Source organism: Notothenia rossii, assembly GCF_949606895.1.
Source record: "Notothenia rossii genome assembly, chromosome: 3".
In the NCBI taxonomy this organism is placed as follows: domain Eukaryota; kingdom Metazoa; phylum Chordata; class Actinopteri; order Perciformes; family Nototheniidae; genus Notothenia; species Notothenia rossii.
In genome coordinates, this window is record NC_136901.1 from 82,231,554 (window position 1) to 82,252,904 (window position 21,351).

At 40.6% G+C, this 21,351-nt stretch overlaps 2 protein-coding genes across 11 annotated transcripts in view; both read right to left on the bottom strand.

Annotated features, from left to right (window-relative positions):
* LOC307031982 (ecto-NOX disulfide-thiol exchanger 2-like) overlaps window positions 1–21,351 on the bottom strand; it is a 193,265-nt gene that overhangs the window by 152,635 nt on the left and 19,279 nt on the right. The window lies entirely within an intron of this gene.
* LOC307034486 (general transcription factor II-I repeat domain-containing protein 2-like) lies at window positions 19,091–21,342 on the bottom strand. 2 transcript variants are annotated; one of them, XM_079673321.1, is made up of 2 exons: window positions 19,329–21,342; window positions 19,091–19,132 (listed from the first exon to the last, which is right to left on the bottom strand). In XM_079673321.1, the coding sequence occupies exon 1, from the start codon at window positions 20,768–20,770 to the stop codon at window positions 19,352–19,354; it is 1,419 nt and encodes a 472-aa protein (XP_079529447.1). In that variant the 5' UTR covers window positions 20,771–21,342; the 3' UTR covers window positions 19,091–19,132; window positions 19,329–19,351. The 2 variants fall into 2 exon arrangements, with proteins under 2 accessions (XP_079529447.1, XP_079529448.1); XM_079673322.1 differs by having other exon boundaries at window positions 19,112–19,132; window positions 19,333–21,342.

The following is a 21,351-nucleotide window of genomic DNA, read 5'->3' on the forward strand; positions in this document are numbered from 1 at the left end:
ATTTACACAACATCGACAGCTTTGCTGTAATGGTAGTTTTAGGAGTTACACAATGCAAAGGGAAAACTCTTCACTGTGTATACAAGCTGGAGAAGCCATTCTTTGTTGAACAAGAGGCCGTCCCTGAGTCCTCGTTCCTCTCAAGTATTTTTCATTTGGGCTTGCAACTAAAAACAGATTATAATAGTGCTGCTATGGACAATTCTTTTCATTACCTATTAATCATGTGGTCCATAAAACAAAAGTAGGTGTCTAATTTACGATTGAACAGTCCAAAACTCTGATTTACTACGAGGTAAGAAGGAAAAGCCCAAAAATCATCAAATGTTTGTCATTTTTAATCAAAATAATTGTACCGATTAATCAGCTATAAAATGAGTTGCTTATTATTTTCCATCTATTGACTTATTGATGAATAAACAATTATCTGCAGCTCTAAATACTATATTATTTCCCAACACCAACACTCAACCAACAGTTCACTGATAGTAGTGTTGTCTGAGAGATCCACTGGAGTCTCTTAGGAAGGGCACCGTGAAGAAACCCGTTCTAAATGTAACAAAATACAGGCAATAAAGAAACTAATGACCCTAGCTCTGTTAAATGACAGCCGTTGCGCTGGTTATGGGAAGCAGCAACCTCTCTGACTGAACTGTGCCACTGAAGGCCGTCTTGGGAGAGGCTTTCGCTCCGTAATTTACGAGTGGGCCGGGAGCCAGTGTGTGTTGTTTAACAGCCGTAGACACGTGCTGTCTCTGCATTCATGGCCAATGAGGAGGTGGGGGAAATAAATTCTCCCTCCAGCCCACAGACACGATGAACTCCAGCCCAGGTTATCATTAGCTGGTGCCAAAAACAACTTCCCTCAAAATTAAACAGGATCAGCTGGAAAGGGACAGACAGGTTTATAGGTAACGGCTGTGGTATTATTACTGTGCGGATTTCTTACCCTCTGAGAAAATAAAAGTGCGTGCCATTAGTTCATTATGTCAATTAGGTAAAGTATGACAGAGGGAATTTAATGAGAATATTGAATGACTAATTACTAGAAACGGCAATAAAGAGGAACAATGCTGTCTTGTTTTTACGGTCTCTTTAATTCGCTTTCTAGGTCTTTTTATTATCTTCCATTCAGTAAAACTCAAGGTTTTGATATGTTATCCTTAAATGCATGGCCTTTAATGGAGGCAATATCCTTGAAAGTTTGACTATAGTGCACAATAGCCTTTATTAAAAAGCATCGCACATTTTCAGTTTGGGGGAATGTGTAGCAGGGTATAGAATAGAACAGAGCTGTAGAGGAGACCAACCCTTGGTAAATAAAGGTTTTAAAAAGCAGTCTTGCATGTGAATGGGTAGATGGGGCTCAGCTATCCCTGTCACAAGTACTTAAATCATGGAAGCAAGGTAGGAGGGCAGACTAAAGTGTGTGTATAGAAGGGAAAGGATGAGACAGGCAGGCCAATACTTCCTTGACACCCTTGTCTTTGACTCTGATGTGTTGGTTAGAAATACAGAACAGCGACATTATTATTTAACTTTTGTGAAAGGGGCCTTATTACTGTAAGCTTTTTGGGGTTTTTCACTTTCATTTAGTGTGTTATATAGGTTTTTGGTCATGTAAATGGTCTGCAAATGCCCGCCCTTCCTCAAACGTAGAACAACATGTGGACGATTTTGCCAAAACAATCAATTGGTAGCTCATCATATATTTTACATAGTCAGAATACAGCCAACTCTTTGTTGTGATAGAAAAGTTGCGGTAAACACTTTATAAACTCCTAAAACGCTGGTACTCCTTGTAGTGAGGATGGCCCCTGACTAAAATGGTTTTGGGCAAACAAAACACCCATTGACCTGAGGAGGGTGTTGCCTTGTATTACAACAAGTAGTGTGTGTGTGGGGTGCTGGGAATCAACGGCCAGAGGCAACAGAATTCATTCTACGCTCTGAAAAACAAACAAAGCGGTAGTAGGTTTTACTGATCCTGTTAGTCACATTTTGCTTCATTAACATTTAAGTAAGCTTAAACAGGTATAATCGCTTGTGTACTGAATGATTTGTCATGCAATTAAAGCTGAGTGTGCAGCTGTCTCACTTTAAGAGCTTCTGTTTCTGCCTGTGCCAACACATGGACTGCATGTGCACTTCTCATATTCTGCATAACAAATAAAGAGAGAAGTGCAGAGATTAAAAAAGTCCTCCAGTGATTGCTGTGTATGCATTTTATTTTGCAAGTTTGAAAGAATTTTGGCTCTCATTCATAGAAAATATCAATCAATCAATCAATGTTTATTTATATAGCCCAATACCATAAATGTTACATTTGTCTCAGTGGACTTCACAGTTTGTACAGAATATTAGTATGACAATATGACACCCTCTGTCCTTAGACCCTCACATCGTACAAGGAAAAACTTCCAGAGAAAACCCCACAGTTTAAAGGGAAAAATGGGAGAAACTTCAGGGAGAGCAACAGAGGAGGGATCCCTCTCCCAGGACGGACAGACGTGCAATAGATGCCGTGTGTAAATCGAAGAGATAATACATTTTACAGCATAGGTAGACCAAATGTTTGGAAATGCATGTGTCTACAATAAGAGGATGAATCCACAAGGATGTCAACAATCCCGTGGGAGCCATCAGGGAAGTAGTATGATGAGAGTCAGGCAGCACCGCAGAGACAGGTTCAGCCACGACTCAAAGTCCAGGACTCAAATCCAGAACTCAGGATCCAGGATCCAGGACACAGGATTCAGGACTCAGGACTAAGGATCCAGGACTCCGGATACAGGACTCAGGAAGCAGGATCCAGGACACATGATTCAGGATCCAGGACACAGGACCGCAGCAACAGGATCAGCCACAACTCAGGATCCCGGCGTAGATAGACATCAAAAAGAAATTTGGGGGAAGCTGGGTTATTCGGAACAAGAGAGTACACAGGTACAGACAGACAGAAGGAAGCAGTAAGGTGTCCCCCGACAGTCTAAGCCTATAGCAGCAAAACTAACGTGTTTACGTACATGGACTCCATTAGGATAGGTTGAAGGAAAGGGGTAGCAAGTAAGAAGAAAGGAACAGAGGTGGAGAGGCACAACGTGTCTACGTACATGCACTTTTTTGGCACTGACCACCAATCAACAGTTTTGCGTCGACTCGGCCGGGATCAAGGCACGTGTATGCTTTGGGGGAGGGGGGGCCTGGGGTGCTAGCGAACTGTCAACCCGGGGGGAGCCTCGCTGCGGGGAAATGGCGGACCTCTGTCGGTTCAACTTCAATGATGCCTTTTAAAAACATAAAAAATTAAGGGCGGTGGCGGCCGTCAGCGAATCGAGCCGGCCCTTGACGACCGGCTGTTCTGTGATTCTCCAGATTCTACAGATGGCCAGTCCGCAGAGGGTGGAACATACATACCGGAAGTAAAAAAAGACGTGCAACAGGACGGTGTTCCCACGGGAAACAAAACTTCAAATATTAAATGAAACAATCTCATCTCTTAAAATTCATAACTTATTATGTATTAAACATTCACAAACTTATAATTATGTATTCACATGTTTAACTATTTTACATATGCATGCCACAAACAGAAGAGCGTAGGGCAGAATTAGGAGGGAATTCCGTCTCGTAGCGTGTGTGCACCGTTTTGATCGCGATCGACTGGTTGGGCACCCCTGGTCTACACACACAACCAAATTATATCTATACCATGAGCGCATTGTTCCTAAAAATTGTTTCTGGCACTGACACCAATCAACAGTTGTGCGTCGACTCAGCAGGGATCAAGGCACGTATATGCCTCTCCCTGCTTCCACCGTCTACACACACAACCAAATTACAGTGCGGCAAAAAAGTATTTAGTCAGCCACCAATTGTGCAAGTTCTCCCACTTAAAAAGATGAGAGGCCTGTCATTTTCATCCTAGGTATACCTCAACTATGAGAGACAAAATGAGGAAAAAAATCCAGAAAATCACATTGTCTTATTTTTAAAGAATTTATTTGCAAATTATGGTGGAAAATAAGTATTTGGTCAATAACAAAAGTTCATCTCAATACTTTGTTATATACCCTTTTTTGGCAATGACAGAGTTCAAACGTTTTCTGTAAGTCTTCACAAGGTTTTCACACACTGTTGCTGGTATTTCGGCCCATTCCTAAATGCAGATCTCATCTAGAGCAGTGATGTTTTGGGGCTGTCGCTGGGCAACACAGACTTTCAACTCCCTCCAAAGATTTTCTATGGGGTTGAGATCTGGAGACTGGCTAGGCCACTCTAGGACCTTGAAATGCTTCATACGAAGCCACTCCTTCGTTGCCCGGGCGGTGTGTTTGGGATCATTGTCATGCTGAAAGACCCAGCCACGTTTCATCTTCAATGCCCTTGCTGATGGAAGGAGGTTGTCACTCAAAATCTCACGATACATGGCCCCATTCATTCTTTCCTTTACACTGATCAGTCGACCTGATCCCTTTGCAGAAACACAGCCCCAAAGCATGATGTTTCAACCCCCATGTTTCACAGTAGGTATGGTGTTCTTTGGATGCAACTCAGCATTCTTTCTCCTCCAAACACGTCTAGTTGAGTTTTTACCAAAAAGTTATATTTTGGTTTCATCTGACCATATGACATTCTCCCAATCCTCTTCTGGATTATCTAAAGCACTGGATTATCTAAAGCACCACACTCGCGATCGACCGGTCGATCGCGAGTGTGGTGCAGGTAGATCGCGGACCGTTAAAAAAGAAAGTAACAAAAGAAAGAAAAAATAAAATTAAAATAATAATGTTTGAAAAATACGTTTTTAGATGTAAACCTATCATCCACCACCCCGTTAGCAGGTGCCACTTGATTGACGTATATTTGAGACACCTCAATAATATAATACATTAACCGTGCTTTACGTGAACCTCATCATGACACAAGAGACAACGGCAGGACTGTAATTTCCCGTGTTCAGTGAACGCAACAGAGGCAAGACACCAGACCAATCAGAGAGTTGCATGGAAATACACGTGTGCTTGTGTCATTCAAGCTGGCTCTGTGTGTGTGTGGCAATAGCGCATTTAGTGTGATAGAGGGAGGGAGAGAGGGAGAGAGGGAGAGAGGGAGAGAGAGGGACCGGTGCTAGCGGGGACCGTGATGTTAGCATCTGGTTAGCTAGCTGCACTAACGGACATAAGGAGCTGTTTCCACAACAAGCTGGAGGAGAGTCCTCTCCTGTCAGACTGAGGGGCTCAGGTGAGCTAAAGGACTCTCTGAGTGTTTAGAACGGTTTTGTCACAAATTATTCAAAAGATTATTTCCGCGGCACACCTTCATATGATCATTATAGTTATACAAACAATAAGAGAATAAATGAAAAACAGGTATGAAATACTATGGCAGTAAAACAAGAATACAGTTTAAAAAGGGAGTGATTTGTAAAATATCCATAAAGAAAAAGAAAATCTGTTTACAGTTCTGTTTCATCTGGGTGCTGAGAGAGGTATCCATAGATCTCTTCATTTTGCTCTCAAAGTGCACCAGATTGATGCTTTCAACTTCAATATTTAAAAAAATATCTTCCCAGGTGAGCATCTCCCCTTTACCCCCTATATGCCGTGAGCTGATTATGGAGACTTTAGTTTAACAGTAATTCAGATGCAATTAGCCTATACAAAAGGCCTCAAATTGGAAGCATTGTCTGGGCCTTCTTTTTCACTCAATTCTGCAATAGGTAGATCTCGCCTTTCACCTAGGCCGAGGTCGGTGATCTTGGGCTTAAAAAGGTTGGTGACCACTGATCTAAATGCTCTCTAGCAAACTTCAGACGGGCCTGGACATGTACTGGCTTAAGCAGGGGGACACGTCTGGCACTGCAGGATTTGAGTCCCTGGCGGCGTAGTGTGTTACTGATGGTAGCCTTTGTTACTTTGGTCCCAGCTCTCTGCAGGTCATTGACTAGGTCCCCCCTTGTGGTTCTGGGATTTTTGCTCACCGTTCTTGTGATCATTTTGACCCCACGGGGTGAGATCTTACGTGCAGCCCCAGATCGAGAGAGATTATCAGTGGTCTTGTATGTCTTCCATTTTTCTAATAATTGCTCCCACAGTTGATTTCTTCACACCAAGCTGCTTACCTATTGCAGAGTCAGTCTTCCCAGCCTGGTGCAGGTCTACAATTTTGTTTCTGGTGTCCTTTGACAGCTCTTTGGTCTTGGCCATAGTGGAGTTTGGAGTGTGAATGTTTGAGGTTGTGGACAGGTGTCTTTTATACTGATAACGAGTTCAAACAGCATTAATACAGTTAACAAGTGGAGGACAGAGGAGGCTCTTAAAGAAGAAGTTACAGGTCTGTGAGAGCCAGAAATCTTGTTTGTTTGTAGGTGACCAAATACTTATTTTCCACCATAATTTGCAAATAAATTCTTTAAAAATCAGACAATGTGATTTTCTTGATGTTTTTTTTTCTCATTTTGTCTCTCATAGTTGAGGTATACCTAGGATGAAAATTACAGGCCTCTCTCATCTTTTTAAGTGGGAGAACTTGCACAATTAGTGGCTGACTAAATACTTTTTTGCCCCACTGTACATACCATCAGTAAGGAAAAAGAGTAAGAACTGAGATGTATAGGTGAAGAGGCACAACGTGTCTACGTCAATGCACTCTTATTAGATTATTTTATCAACTATAAGCTTTATCAGAAAGGAAGCGCACTCTTAAAAACGGATCGGCTGTCTAATGCCCGAACACAAACTGGAAGCTGATTCCGCAAAAGTGGAGCTTGATAAGAAAAGGCTCTGGCTCCCATTGTACTTTTAGAGACTCGAGGAACAACCAACAACCGTGCATTCTTGGAACGCAATGCCCTAGTTGGACAGTAGGGTATAATTAAGCAATAGCTCACGACAGGCCGTGGTATATGCTCATTAAATCTCATTAAATCACAGCTAAGGGGCGTAGTTCGGCCCGAAAAATACACACTCTAATTTAAATAGTTTTTATTAGTAAATAATGATGTTCAAAATAAAATAGTCCCTCCGTTGCCTTCTGCACGAAACATAGTGCGAGGTGGTTGCTATGCAACAACACTAACAGCTACAGATGTAGCACCTAATTTCAGACTCCAGCTTACAGCTTCCTGCCTACGACCTGCCTAAAACCAGTATCGAGGAATGTTAAGCCCTCCCACTATTTTCCAAGAGGGCGTTGCGAGATTTTCAATTTCAGGTTTTAACCAGGAGATGGCGCATCATTCACAAATACAGAAAGACAAGTTTCATGGACTTTCAGTTGTGTTTTGAAGAGCATTTGAACACATCAATATTTTAGATCAACTAAAGTATATCTAATCTTGTAATTCAATAATATATAGTCTTTATATATTAAATAATCATAATAATAATAATGTAAATGTTTACATTACACTTCTTTATTTGTTATGCTCATACTTTTACCTTTACAATTGTTTGCTTATTATGCAGTATATTTTTTGTATATTTTTGTGTTTGCTTCATCCTGCTCCCCTTCGGACACATACTGTATGATTTATTATTATTATTAATATGAAGATATTATTAAGATAAGATAAGATAAGATGTTACTTTATTGATTGAACATTTTAGTTTAGAATGTGCTGTCCCACGGTAATTCAGAAGGCTCACAGCTCACATTCCGACCATTATTTAAAACAATAGGTGCTTTCACACCGTCTACAGTTTGATTTGTATAGAGGGAGCTCTGTGGCTGAATGGCAAGCGATTAGGTGTGGCGCATTTATCATAGGTGATCAGAGCTAACTGCCTGCCGTCAGATTTCATTTAAAAAACAGATCTGATTTTAAGACTATTTCTGCGCTCATAAAGAATGATAAGAATAAGAATAATGCGTATTGAACTGGTTTCATTAATTAGTGAGTTTATTTAACACTAGAACTGCCAATCGGGTCAATTTGTGTGATGTGTGTTGTGTGTGTGCAATGTAACTTTTTTTCAATAAAATATTAAAGTCTCCCAGTCTTTGACTTTTCCTGAAAGTGTGTTATGTAGCACCCTATGTTGTTAAAAATTGCATTCTAATAGCGGGATTTGACGGGTTTAGGTAGGCCTATACAAGAACCTCTGGCGGTTCTAGTGTTAAGGTAATTAGGTACAGTAGAAGCCCTTTTTTTATCAGTAACGAATTTAGCAGTTGAACATAAAAGTCAAATAACTGAGGGTCACTTGCAATGACAGTGTTGTGTCTAACTGTAAGCTTGTCACTCAGAGTAACCTATAGTTAATTTAGCTGCTGTAGAAGAAAGATCAGGGGGGGAGGGGGGTGAGAGTTGTGGTTGATGGGCCATTAGTTATGTAAATACACAGCTGAAAGCTGCCGTTTCATTCAGACAGTTTAAAAAGCGGTAACAACAAACTATTTTTCTTAGCGGATGCATGTCAATTTAAATCAATACATACAACTATTTTGTGAGAATTTAAATCAATACATACAACTATTTTTTAAATCAATACATTTGCAGCAACTTGTTCCTTATGGGGAAAATGGGGAAAATAACCCCCTTCATGCAGATCAAGATCCCTCCGCTACGCGTTGGGATCCTGATCTGCCGACGAGGCTCCATTAAAATATAAATATTTCTAGTGAATTACTGAGTTTAGGCACGTTAATAACGTTTTAATGAAGTTGAATACAGTATATTTGTGTGTGTGTGTGTGTGTGTGTGTGTGTGTGTGTGTGTGTGTGTGTGTGTGTGTGTGTGTGTGTGTGTGTGTGTGTGTGTGTGTGTGTGTGTGTGTGTGTGTGTGTGTGTGTGTGTGTGTGTGTGTGTGTGTGTGTGTGTGTGTGTGTGTGTGTGTGTGTGTGTGTGTGTGTGTGTGTGTGTGTGTGTGGTTAAAACACTTTGATGAAGTGAAGGAGGTTTTCAGCAGTGAGTGTCACGGACATGAATTCATAGATCAAGGCAGGCTGGTGCACACGCTCTCCTGTCCTGCCAAACACTGGCAGGACAGTAGGCGACACGCCCGTTCTAAGCCGTGTCCCTCACTCCTCACATCCCAAGCTGCATCCCCACTAACTGTAAACTTGTCACTCAGAGTAACCTACAGTTAATTTAGCTGCTGGAGTAGAAAGATCCGGGGGGGGGGGGGGGGGGGGGGGGGGGGGGGGGGGGGGGGGGGGGGGGAGAGAGCTGTGGTTTATGGGCCATTAGTTTTAGTTGTGTAAATACACAGCTGAGAGCTGCCGTTTCATTCAGACTGTTTAAAAAATGGTAACAACGGACTATTTTTCTTAGCGGATGCATGTCAATTTAAATCAATACATACAACTATTTTTTTAAATCAATAAAAACATTTTCTAAATCCATAAAAGCATTTCAATTAATATTGGGAGTCATGTCGTTACTTTGTTGAGAATGTGGCCGTGTAATAAGCGGGATAATTTGCAGCGACTTGTTCCTTATGGGGAAAATAACACCCTTCATGCTACGCATCGGGATCCTGATCTGCCGACGAGGCCCCATTAAAATATAAATATTTTTAGTGAATTGCTGGGTTTAGGCACGTTAATAACGTTTTAATTTAGTTGAATATGATTAAAAATCGAGAGCCGGGCTGCATTTCCTCCCGTTCGTTTTTTTCAACTAAACAACATTATTTTGTTAAATAACAACATGGTGATGTTTTGTAAATGATTACAAAATACTCTTATTTAGCACAGAGTATGATATCCGTGACATATGGATCTTAAGAAAGTTCCGCTGTACATCCAGCGTACTGTATCTGACTTTATTTCACATGAGCTCCAGTGTGGAACCCCACTGCACCCCCTGGTGGATCAATGATCCATTGCAGCTGGCTTCATTATATTTATATTTATCTATCACGGGGGCGGTCTCAAGTCAAGCTGGAGGTTTTCCCTTGAGCGAGGGCAGATCACGTACCAATCACGGCCCTCGCGTTTCAAACTGTCTGAAATGAAGCGCTACATCTGTAGCGAACATATTAGACAGAGAGCTTGATCCATTATTTGGCTATTTATTTACATTCACTTGTATGTTGCCGTTTATTGTGCAGCCACTGAAAAACTGTCCAGCACCAGTAGCATGGCTTACGTGGTTACTTGTATAGGTTGAGGTTGTTCTAGGCTGTTGCTTGGCGTGGCGAGAATATTGCTCCACTTTCTCCGGTCCCCGAGATTGGGCTTCCAGTAGCTCTGGAGAGAGCTTTCGCACCTGTGGCCACTAACGGTCATAATTTCTCTGCTTTGTTTCAAGACCCGCATCAGAAAGCTTTTGAATGGTGGTACTTTTCCAGTTGGTCTACCTGCTCTTCACGTAGCTCTGCATGTCGTCATTTAGGTGCTTTTTTTTCTGGAGATAGGCACTTCTCAATCCACTCCTCCATAGTAAGACCCCCACGGAGGTCGAAATTAATCTTAAATGTTTCCATCTTATGCTTTGTAAGTTTGTTTCGTAATGGAAGAAATTTAAACATATTTATAAAACTGACAAGTCAAATCATGCAATCTGATTGGTCGATAGCGTTTTTGCGGACCTTTTTGATTACAGATTTGAAAACATCGTTGCTTGCTTTAAAAGTAGCACAATTCATTATGTTAAACCTTCAAAAGTATCTAAATATCCCTGCCCTAATGCCAAAGGAACTGCACACTGAATATTTTTTGCAGTTTGATGTCTATGTCTGGACCGCTGCGTAAAAACGAGGGTTTCTGCCCCGTTACTTCTCCGCTGCTTTCTTGTTCCAGTTTGAAAAGCCCAACTGTATACTGTTTTTCTCAGGCGCGGAGGGATACTGACTTGTTGTGAAAAGTAACTTACAATTCTACCCGTGGTATACGCTCAGTATATCACGGCTGAGAACCAATCAGATTGCTTGATTTGACTTGTCCGTTTTATAATGAGTTATTTAAGGTAAAATTGCGCCTGCCCATTAAGGGCTTTGTAGACGAGAAGAAGAATTTTAAATTCTATCCTGTGTTATATAGGGAGCCAGTGTAAGGCAGCCAGGACAGGAGTAATGTGGTCCCTTTTCCTAACTCTAGTTAGTACACGTGATGCAGCATTTGGAATTAGCTGAAGTGACTTAACTGATTTTTTGGTACACCCTGATAATAAAGTTACAATAATCAAGCCTTGAAGTAACAAATGCATGGACTAGTTTTTCTGCATCGTTTTGAGGCAAGATATGCCTGATTTTAGCAATGTTGCGTAGATGAAAGAAGGCAGTCCTTGAGATTGATTTTATGTGGGCGTTAAAGGATAAACCTGATCAAATATAACACCAAGATTCCTTACAGTCTCACTGGAGGCCAAATTAATGCCATCCATAGTTAATATATTTTTAGATAGTTTGTTTCGTAGATTCTTTGGGCCAAGTACAATAACTTCAGTTTAAGCCATGTTTAACATAAAGAAATGTAAGGTCCTCCACGTTTTTAAGTCCTTGAGACAGTCTTGAATTTTATTTAGATGATTGGATTCATCAGGCTTGATGGATAAATATAGTTGAGTATCATCCGCATAACAATGGAAATTTACAGAATGATTCCTTATAATATTGCCTAACGGAAGCATATACAATGTGAACAAAATAGGTCCAAGCACTGAGCCCGGTGGCACTCCATGGCTAACTCTGGTTTGCATGGAAGATTCATCGTTGACACACACAAAATATGAAGTAATGCTATCTGTTTGACCAGTAACAGTTATAAGGAGGCTTCCTCATTCAGCCGGTCAATTGTGTTACAGGCTTTGATTGAAAAACAGATGAGTCTGTTCTGCTCCTCATTGAAGGTTCCTCTTTCAACAGCTAATTACCTTGTCTCAACACCGGAGACGCCTCCGATCAGAGGTATGCGCTGCTTTGAAGTAAATAGAGACTGTGCAGCACACTAGCACAATTATACCTAGACATATAGTTAGGTTTCAGGAGAGAGGATAAAGTGGGCGGCTTTTTAAAGAAGGCTTCATGTAATTAAATGAATTTCAGTGTGGCTGCAGTCAACAATAATTAACCTTATCTGCTCTATAAAATGGCACAATAAAATATCGACCACTGCTCAAAGACTTAACGCATTAAATGGAAAATAGAAAAACCGAGAACAGCAGCAAAGATTTCAAAAATGTAAATATTTTTAAATTACATGACATGTAAATTCCATCCCAGCAGACATAAATACCGAAACAATTGTATTAAAGGAAAAGTGTACGACACAGATATTAACCCTAGCTTACATTTTAAACCATTGCTTGAAGAACAGGAATAACATTTGCATCACATATGAATATTTTCCAAGTCTTAAGAAATAAAAAGGGTCAAGTAATTCCGGCAGGCTCCAGATATTTTTGCATCTTTTGAATCTTTCATGCTTAGCCCTCAGTACTTCTGCTTACATAGGGATATTTTACATGATTAAAATGCAGTTTGAAACCTAATTTCTGATGAGATTAATCACAATGAGAATAAATGATAACAACACAACCACAGAACAACATTGTGAGAGGAGTCGTTGAAAGCTGCTACCATGACAATGAAAGTGGAGTCTTCTTCTCCATCATTTCCTCTGCTTTAGTCCTCTTCACCAAATCTAGCCATCTACCTTGAAGCTAAGTATGAATAATTAAACGCGAAACTGTGAATACCAATTCCCACATATTGCCCAGCACCATCCCCACGGCTGATTAAGCTACCTAAGGTAATTTACTTCGTTGGTGGCAATGTGCCTGCATCCTAACCAGAGAGATCAAAGTGCTGACACTGAGGTTAGCTGGGAGCCTCGTTGACTGACAAGTGATCCTTAACACAGACCGACACAACGAGCGAGGTCATCGCCCTCCTGTCCAAATAATGACAAGATGGAGGGAATTACATACGGATGAGGTTGCTAATTTTAATTATGGTTAAACTTGTTTCAGCTGAAATGTTCTCATTTAGCTTTGCCATCATTTAATGAATGTCATATTCAAAGCTGAGGTTCACAAGTCCTTCCTCACTGGGCATTGATTGATTCAAGCTATCAAAACGAGCTATTCATCATTAAACTTCACCCAATTTTGGTGTCAAATTTGGACTGAAATACGGAAAGGTTTTTTTAAAAAGGATGACAATCAAAGCAGGAAAACAGGGATACTACCTTTTTTTAATCCACTTATTTCTTCTTCCTTATCAAAATTTTGCACCACAAAAAAATTGCTCTTGGACTTTTTGATGATAGATGCAGGTAGGTTATGCTAATAGCAATACATATATGTAAAATCAGGGGGGTTGATTGAAACTGGTGACTGAAGCTGTCTAACTGAACAAAATAGACTAAACAAGCATCACAGCTCTGGGTCTGGTCGCCCATTAGAAATTACTAAAGCGATGCTTGATCAAACCCTTATTGGCTGATAATGTGTACTTTATAAAAACAATTAGTGTCATCTATATAAATCAAGTAAATAATGAGAAGCTACATTGTCCTGCAACCTGTTTCCTCCCTTACTAAGCATACTGACACTCACACAAGACTGTTCATCTCTGTCTGGCCCAATTGACTGATGGATTTCCAAACTCTGCATCAGCCAAAGCTATTAAGTTGTGTGCTGGAGCGAAATGACTTTACTGTTCCTTGAGTCCAACATCAGGCTCAGCAATTCCTGCCTGTTATTGTCTAGGGCCACTGTGACAAAGTTCATTTCTTGCCAAACAAGCACAAACACTTATGTGAGCACACACAAATAATAACAAAAACCAAAAACAGAGTCATCTATATGACTATTTTCTCAGTTGGCTTTTAGAAAGGATTTTGGTTTTATGAGGTGACCCATGCCAAATGACTTTCCTTCTCGGTATTACTGTGAATGCCTCTCTCTTTTCTCGCTTGGACATTGGCAACGTTTTGGACCAATATTATGTTCAATGTAACTCTGCAGTTCAATAACTATAATGGTTTACCACAGTAACTACCTCAGTGTAAGGACTGATGACATGGTGAGGTTACTGGATGGCATCTCCAGACACTGCCATGGCTGAATTTGTTTCGAGTCAAGAGTTCTGGCCGTGACTTTCTCTCTGAAGTATTTGTGAATTTCCAGTGCACGCGCAATGCAGCAAAATGACAGTGTAAGAGATCTGAGAGAGGCCCCAAAGAAATATCCTTGTGAAGGATTGGGGTTTAAAGAATTAATTCACAAATCTTTGATAAAAATAAATAAATTAACGAATAGGAAAAAACAACGACCCACTACACCCTTATTACGAGGCATGAACCGGAGCCATTTTGCACCTGAACAATCATTTGATCATCAATCGGTTGTCAGAGTAGACCACCAGTGTGATTAGTACATTTACATAATTGCATAAAATAGCAATGCGCCAATCAGGCTGCTAATACCTGGTGATTACTTGCACAGCCTTTTTAACCTTGGAACCTGACAGAGCATTTTATGCTTGGTAATTTCCCAGCCCTATCACAAGAGCTCTCTATATGTTCTGTCTACTGGTCTATGTCAGTCTGGTCTATTAGTCGTTGAAAATAACATACTACTCATTACTGCGAAGAAGGATTCCTTGAGGAACTTCAGTTTTGCATAATAAATAACTTCAACTTTGACATCCTTAACTTATTCTAGCGACTAACTCAGAGGCTAAAAGTAAAGTATTTAACTGGAGCAAACTGTCCAGAGTTATTAGTCATACATCATGTTTTTCCCCCTCCGTTGTAGTGAGTGGGGTCTAGCTACATCACTTCTTTGTCTGGGGGCCTTATCTGGCTGTGAAGCGCCGGGCTCAGTGCTGCTGTCTCCATTGGCACGGTGATGGAGGCAAGGCCTGCCATCCCAGATAAACCTCCCTCTGTTCTCCCAGCATCCCAGCAGGCTCCGTGTTTGCTGCAGGTGTCAGAGAAAATGTTCCAGTAGCTATTAGACTTTTAGCGCTGCTGGTGACATGTTGGCACCTCTGATGGGAAGCTATTGAAGTTGAGGGAAGTGATGACGGGGAAGATGGACACACCGACATCGAGAGGGGCCGGGACGAGGGGGAAAAGTTGGACTGGGATGGCCACCAGAAACTGTTGCGAAAGAAAAATAACTGATGAAAGTTTGGAATTATGTTGCGCTATAAAACATAGATAATATATTGTATGTCATGAATTGCTCACTTACAGCAGTAGTAGCTCAATTAGCAGCCTTTTTAAGCAAATGCAGAACTACAGACATTGCTAACTACCGTAATCTCCATTAAAAAAAAGAAAAATGAAAAAGAAAACATGTTATGATTACTGAACACCATGAAGACAAACAGTGGCAGACAGGTTGTAGTAACCACACAGTAATGAGGTTTGTTGCTGCTGCTGCTCCAAAACTCTCACCAAGGGGAAAACCTTGTTATGCTGAATATTCAGCTGGCAAACTGTTTGCAGGTGGCAGGAGATTGGATACAAGGAGATATAATTGAATGCACTAACAATTTCTTTCCTTAAAAAAAACTACTTTACAGCAGCCCGAAAACTTATGGTTAGGAAACTGTTCAATTCTACTTTCAGCGTACTGCAATGAATGGCAGGCAGTTTTCTTGGGGAATGAAAAAAATGTCTAAAGATACAAGAACAGAGAAGTTATCGCTCTACGTGCAAATTATTTTCTTCAATAATCAATAATTAGTTGACTCTCAAATGTCTTGTTTTGTCTTGACAGGCAGTTCAAACATATTCAGTTAACCACAATGCTAAGACAAGAAAAGGCAATACATTATACAATTTGTAAGTATTGACACAACGCTTAATCAATTAATAGAGATCATTAAATAAAATACATTTCTGTTATTCCACATATTCATTCATCATTTTGAAGCCAAACTGTAAAACAATTGATATTGCCTTCCGATCATTCAAATATCAAGTGTTTTCTATGCATAAAAGATTTAAACTGTAATTGGTGAGGCCAGCTTTTCATCAATATACAAGAAGCCGCCCATCTGTGGGTGCTGAGGTCAATGTTAATGTGGGGGACAAACAGCCCCCACAGCCTCTCACCAGCCAGGGAGCAGGACACTGAACTGGCAGATTGGACCACCTGGCCCGGCCAGACTGTCCCCCTATTTATACCCGGACAATAATTTACATCAGAAGCAGAGAAACAGCGACCTGGGGTGAGGCATCTTAGCATGACGCTCCCATGGTGATGAAGAAAAAGAGCAACTGCCCTCTTTGTCCCTGTAAGGCTTTCCCTGAAGAGTGAACAGCAATGTCCTCCTCTGCCTCTTAATGCTTCTTTAACTATGAGAGGAACTACAGGTAACTTAAGGAATATTGAGTATGAGCTGATTGTGTGTTTTATAAAGTTAATATACATTTCCGTCCATTCTCATACTTGATATTGTGAATAATCCGCCAATTCTGTGAAAGTAACTCAAAGACATGTACGGTCGAGATTTGTTGCTACATTTTTAGCTGGGGATCAGATTGAAGAAAATATAATATTCTGCCATTTCAAGCTAACCTTTACCATTAGTTCTGGTAAGACAGTGTACTTAATAATGCATGGTATTAACTCATTGTATTTGATTGTACAGAATAACCAGACCTGAAACATAGCTATCCCAAGAAGATTGCACTTTTTGTTAATCGGTTACTTAAAAAAGGTTGGTCGATTGTCAAGGATGTTGGACGATAGATACAAATAACAACCATTCCTTGAATCAGGAATGGGATTTGAGAAAACAAGTAGAAAAAAATGTTTGCATTTGAAAAAGCCACCTGTATATTTTGAAGAGGGCAGCTTGTTCCAGACGGGCTTGTTTGAGTATTTCAGAAACTGCTGATCCACTGGGATTTTCACAATTGACAATCTCTTGGGTTTGCAGAGAAAGGTCAGAAAAAGAGAAAGTTTCCAAAGCATTGCAATTCTCGATTTAAGAATGCCGGCAAGACTGGTTTGAGCTGATAGAAAGGCAACCTTAACTCAAATACGACTCATTGCACACCAGGTATGCAGAAGAGCATCTCTGAATGCACAACTCTTTGAACCTTGAAGCAGATGGGCCACACCAGATGACACTGTTTTCTGTTTAAAATTGATGTTGCTTTGTCGGACGTGTCTCAATTTGTGTTGTGACATTCAGACGGTAGAGTCAGATTTTTGGCATAAACAACACGAAAGCATGGATCCATCTAGCCCTGTATCCAAGCTTCAGGCTGCTGTTGGTTTAATAGCATAGGCGATATTTTAGTGGCACACTTTGGGCCCTTTAGTACCAAATGGGCATATTTTTAACACGTGAACATTGTTGTTGAGCATGTCCATCCTGTATTCTAATGGCTTCTTCCAGCAGGACTACGAAACACTGTCATTAAGGCCATACACACACACAACATAAAGTGGCCATGGAGTGTATAACATTGCTGTGTTTTTTATAGTTGTGTGGATTTCCATGCAAATTTGAAAGCATCTGATTAAATGTGATACTTGGGCGACATATTGAATGATGACAACTTGATATAAAAAACAAATATTATTGCAGCTGACAATAAAATCATTGCCTTTTGTAGATGCTTCTCAAGACTGTGATAAAATCTTTGAACAATGCTTTTGTCAGAGTTGTCATGTTGTCAAAGATGGTGACAGAGATGTAAGAAGCAACTTGATAAGTTCCACTGAAATCTACAAAAGACAAGCAGCAGCAATATCTAAGTTATATATTTGCTTTTTATCATATGTGCTCGAAAAACTCGAAAATATTTAAGTCGTCTTTTAACCCTTTTGCACTACAATTAGACCAGGAGTTGAGAACTGAAAATCCCCAAAGAGCTCAGCTGACATTTTCCCATTAGTGGCACGGTGGCGCCAATATTTCCTTTCAGAGAGCGTTTCACACAGTAATGAACATGTCTGAGATGTGTTACTAACTGTAAAGTACTTACTCATCACTGTACCCTGTATGCCAGGGCAGGTTTGCCTTCACTTTCTGTACGGAGGCTCAGTCATTGGTACATGTTCATCTACAAAGCCATGTTGGGTAAACTACCATTTTATATCTGCTGTCTGATCACACGGAGAGTTGCAAGTAGCTATTGCCTGAGATCTCATGATGTGGTTTTGTTACATGTGCCAAGTGCTAGGACTGACTTAGAGGCAAAAGCTTTTATGTTTGCAGCTCCGCTTGCTTGGAACAGTCTGCAAAAAGAATGGAAACTGAGCAATTTGGTTCCACTGCATGTTTTTAAAGCTCGGATAGATGCTATGCAATCGGATACTGTTGGTACCTGTAAATGTCGATAGGTATGTATATTGTAACCCTGTAACTATGTTATATGATTTGTTTTTATGTCTTGATGTGTAACCTACTTGCAGTATGTCTCCCTTGAAAAAGAGATCGATGATCTCAATGGGATTCACCTGGTTGAATAAAGGTTTGAAAGGAAAATGTCAACTAGTGATATTAATGTGTCAATGTGTTTAACAGTTCCAATAAAAGTAAATAATTTGAATTACTCAGAAATTACATATCAGACCCATCATCACTGTGCATGCCATCTTTAGGTTAATTTCTTTATCTGTTCTGTTTTCCTGCCATATAACTTTCCTACAGGTCATATCAGATCCTGCCACTCCCTCCTTCCTTCCTTCCTTCCTTCGCCTGGTTTTCAATGCCCATTTCCTCACTTGCAGCTCATCCCCTTATCAGTCCCTCAGTATTCACATCTGTTCATTCACTTACAGTCAGATGGTCTACAGCAGGGGTGTCCAAACTTTTTTCACTGAGGGCCACATACAGAAAAATATGCGAAAGGTTGGGCCACTCACTAAAGTTAAGGTATATCGCCTCACCTCTAGTGTATTAACAGTAATAAAAATCAATCAATCAAATGTAGGTAAATCATTCTTGATAATTTATTATACTTAAAGAAAAAACTTTATACATCACATCTTTCTATGTATGGGTATTCATTTATCTATTTTCAAATAAAATCAATCAAATGTAGGTAAATTATTCTTGATAATTTATTATACTTAAAGAAAAAACTTTATACATCACATCTTTCTATGTATGGGTTTTAATTTTTTTTACAAAAGGGTTGGCAGCTCATTCTCAAAACTGCAGCCTCAGATTGCTTCTTTGTCAGGATGGGGACCCCCTTCACAGCCCTGTATAAAGAGGGAAAAATAACAGGACAAGGGAAAGGGTAGGCTTTATTTAACCTAGTTATGCAAATAATTTATTGCGGTTGTTAACACATCAGCTAATGTTTTTTTGAAAAATGTTATCAACTTTAATTGACTGAATTTATTAAGTAATTGGGCTTTTGAACACATGAATACTGTGTAATATATTTTAACTTACCTACAATGGGAACAGCGTTGCACTTAATGGGAGCAGTGATGCTGCGCTCTGGACTGAAGGATGGCTGAAAGGTCAGGAGTAAGTTTGGTGGTTGAGATGCGAAGGACATCACAGAGATGGCTGTCGGTCATTTTGGTTCTCAATCTGCTTTTGTTCAGAGTTAACAGAGAAAATGTTTGCTCGCATATGTATGTTGTGCCAAACAGACTCGTCATTCTTTTTGCGTGGCGTCGCATCAGAGGAAACTTGGCCTTTTCCAAGCTCTGGTAGAAGTCGGGTAGGGAGAGGAGCTGATGTTGATTCTTCAGAGAATCATCACACTGCATTTCGATGAGTTCTAATTGCAGACTCTCTTCCACTTCTTCTGCATCCATCAGGAAGGGAGTTGAGAACAGCTTGATTTCTTTCTCAATGACAGAAAAATCTTGGAAGCGCTGATTGAATTCTGTCATAAGAGTTGTGATCACAGACACATATTTCCCCTTTTTAGCAGAGAGGTCGGCCTTTGGATGAGCACATTTGATTTCGGACAGCGTAGGGAAGTGCGCAAGGTTGAAGTTGCGTAGTTGTGTTTCAAAAAGACGAAGCTTCGCACAGAATGCTTTCATGTGTGCATAAAGTTGTGGTACAAGCTGGTCTTTGCCTTGTAGGCTCTTGTTCAGTGAGTTAAGATGACCAGTAAGATCAACTAGAAAGGCCAGGTCTGCCAACCATAGAGGATCACTCAGTTCATGAAGAGGTCGGTCCTTCTCTTTCAAAAACTGGTCAATTTCTGATCTCAGGGAATAAAACCGCTTCAGCACGGAGCCGCGACTAAACCAGCGCACATCACAATGATAGAGTACGTCCCCGTATTCAGCATCGACATCAGATAGGAAAGCTTGAAATTCTCTGTGGTAGAGCCCTCGTGCTCGAATTATGTTGACAGTTTTCACAACTGTGGTCATCAAATCGCCAAGCTGGACTGTCTTGGCACAGAGAGCTTCTTGGTGGATGATACAGTGCAATTTTACAGCCTCGCCTCCACTCTCTCGCACCTTGGCGCACACCATAGATGCCATTCCTTTGCGCTCGCCTGTCATAGCGGGAGCCCCGTCCGTTGCAACTCCACACAGCTTGTCCCATTTAAGTTGCATCTTGTTAATTGCACCTGACACGGCTTCAAAAATGTCCTTACCCGTTGTTGTGCCCTTTAGACTCCGAAGATCAAGCAGCTCCTCCGTAATGCAAAAGTTATCGTCAACTCCCCGCAAAAAAATTAACAGTTGTGCGGTGTCTGTGGCATCTGTGCTTTCATCACATGCAATCGAGTAAAAATCAAAAGCACAAGCTTTATGTGACACTTGATTTTGTATGTTAGCTGACAAGTCTTCGATTCGCCGCACAATTGTGTTTCTGGACATGCTCACGTTGTTGAATTCCTGCATCTTTTCCGGGCACATTATTCCAGCGACTTTAATGAGGCACTGTTTAACGAAGTCACCGTCTGAGAAAGCTTTCCCGTGGCGCGCTATGAGTTGAGCTATACCTCATAGCTAGCTATTGTAGCATTTTCTTGTGTTTTGTTAGCACGGTAAAAGTACTGTTGTTGAGCCTGCAGGTTAGCTACCATTTGCTTGACTTTCTCCTCTCGCTCAGCAGCAGTGTAGGACGTGAAGGTCGGATGCTTGGTTTCGTAGTGTCGTCGTACATTGTACTCTTTCATCACTGCAACCGTTTCATTGCAAATCAAACAGACACATTTCCCCCTGACTTCTTTGAAGAAATATTCATTTTCCCACTGTGTTTGAAATTTTCTGCATTCACTTGCTATCTTGCGTTTCTTTGGTTCTGCCATTTTGTCGTCGCGGATTTTTTTTATTTGAAACTTTTTTTTGTGGAGAAGCTGCATTAGGACTGCAGCTAGTGAGTAGCTCCACCTACTGGTCAAACTAAGAACTACAATACAGTCAAGTGCAAGTTTCATGTGTGGGCCACATTCTATTCTATTTTTATAATTTGCTGCGGGCCAATAAAAAATGGA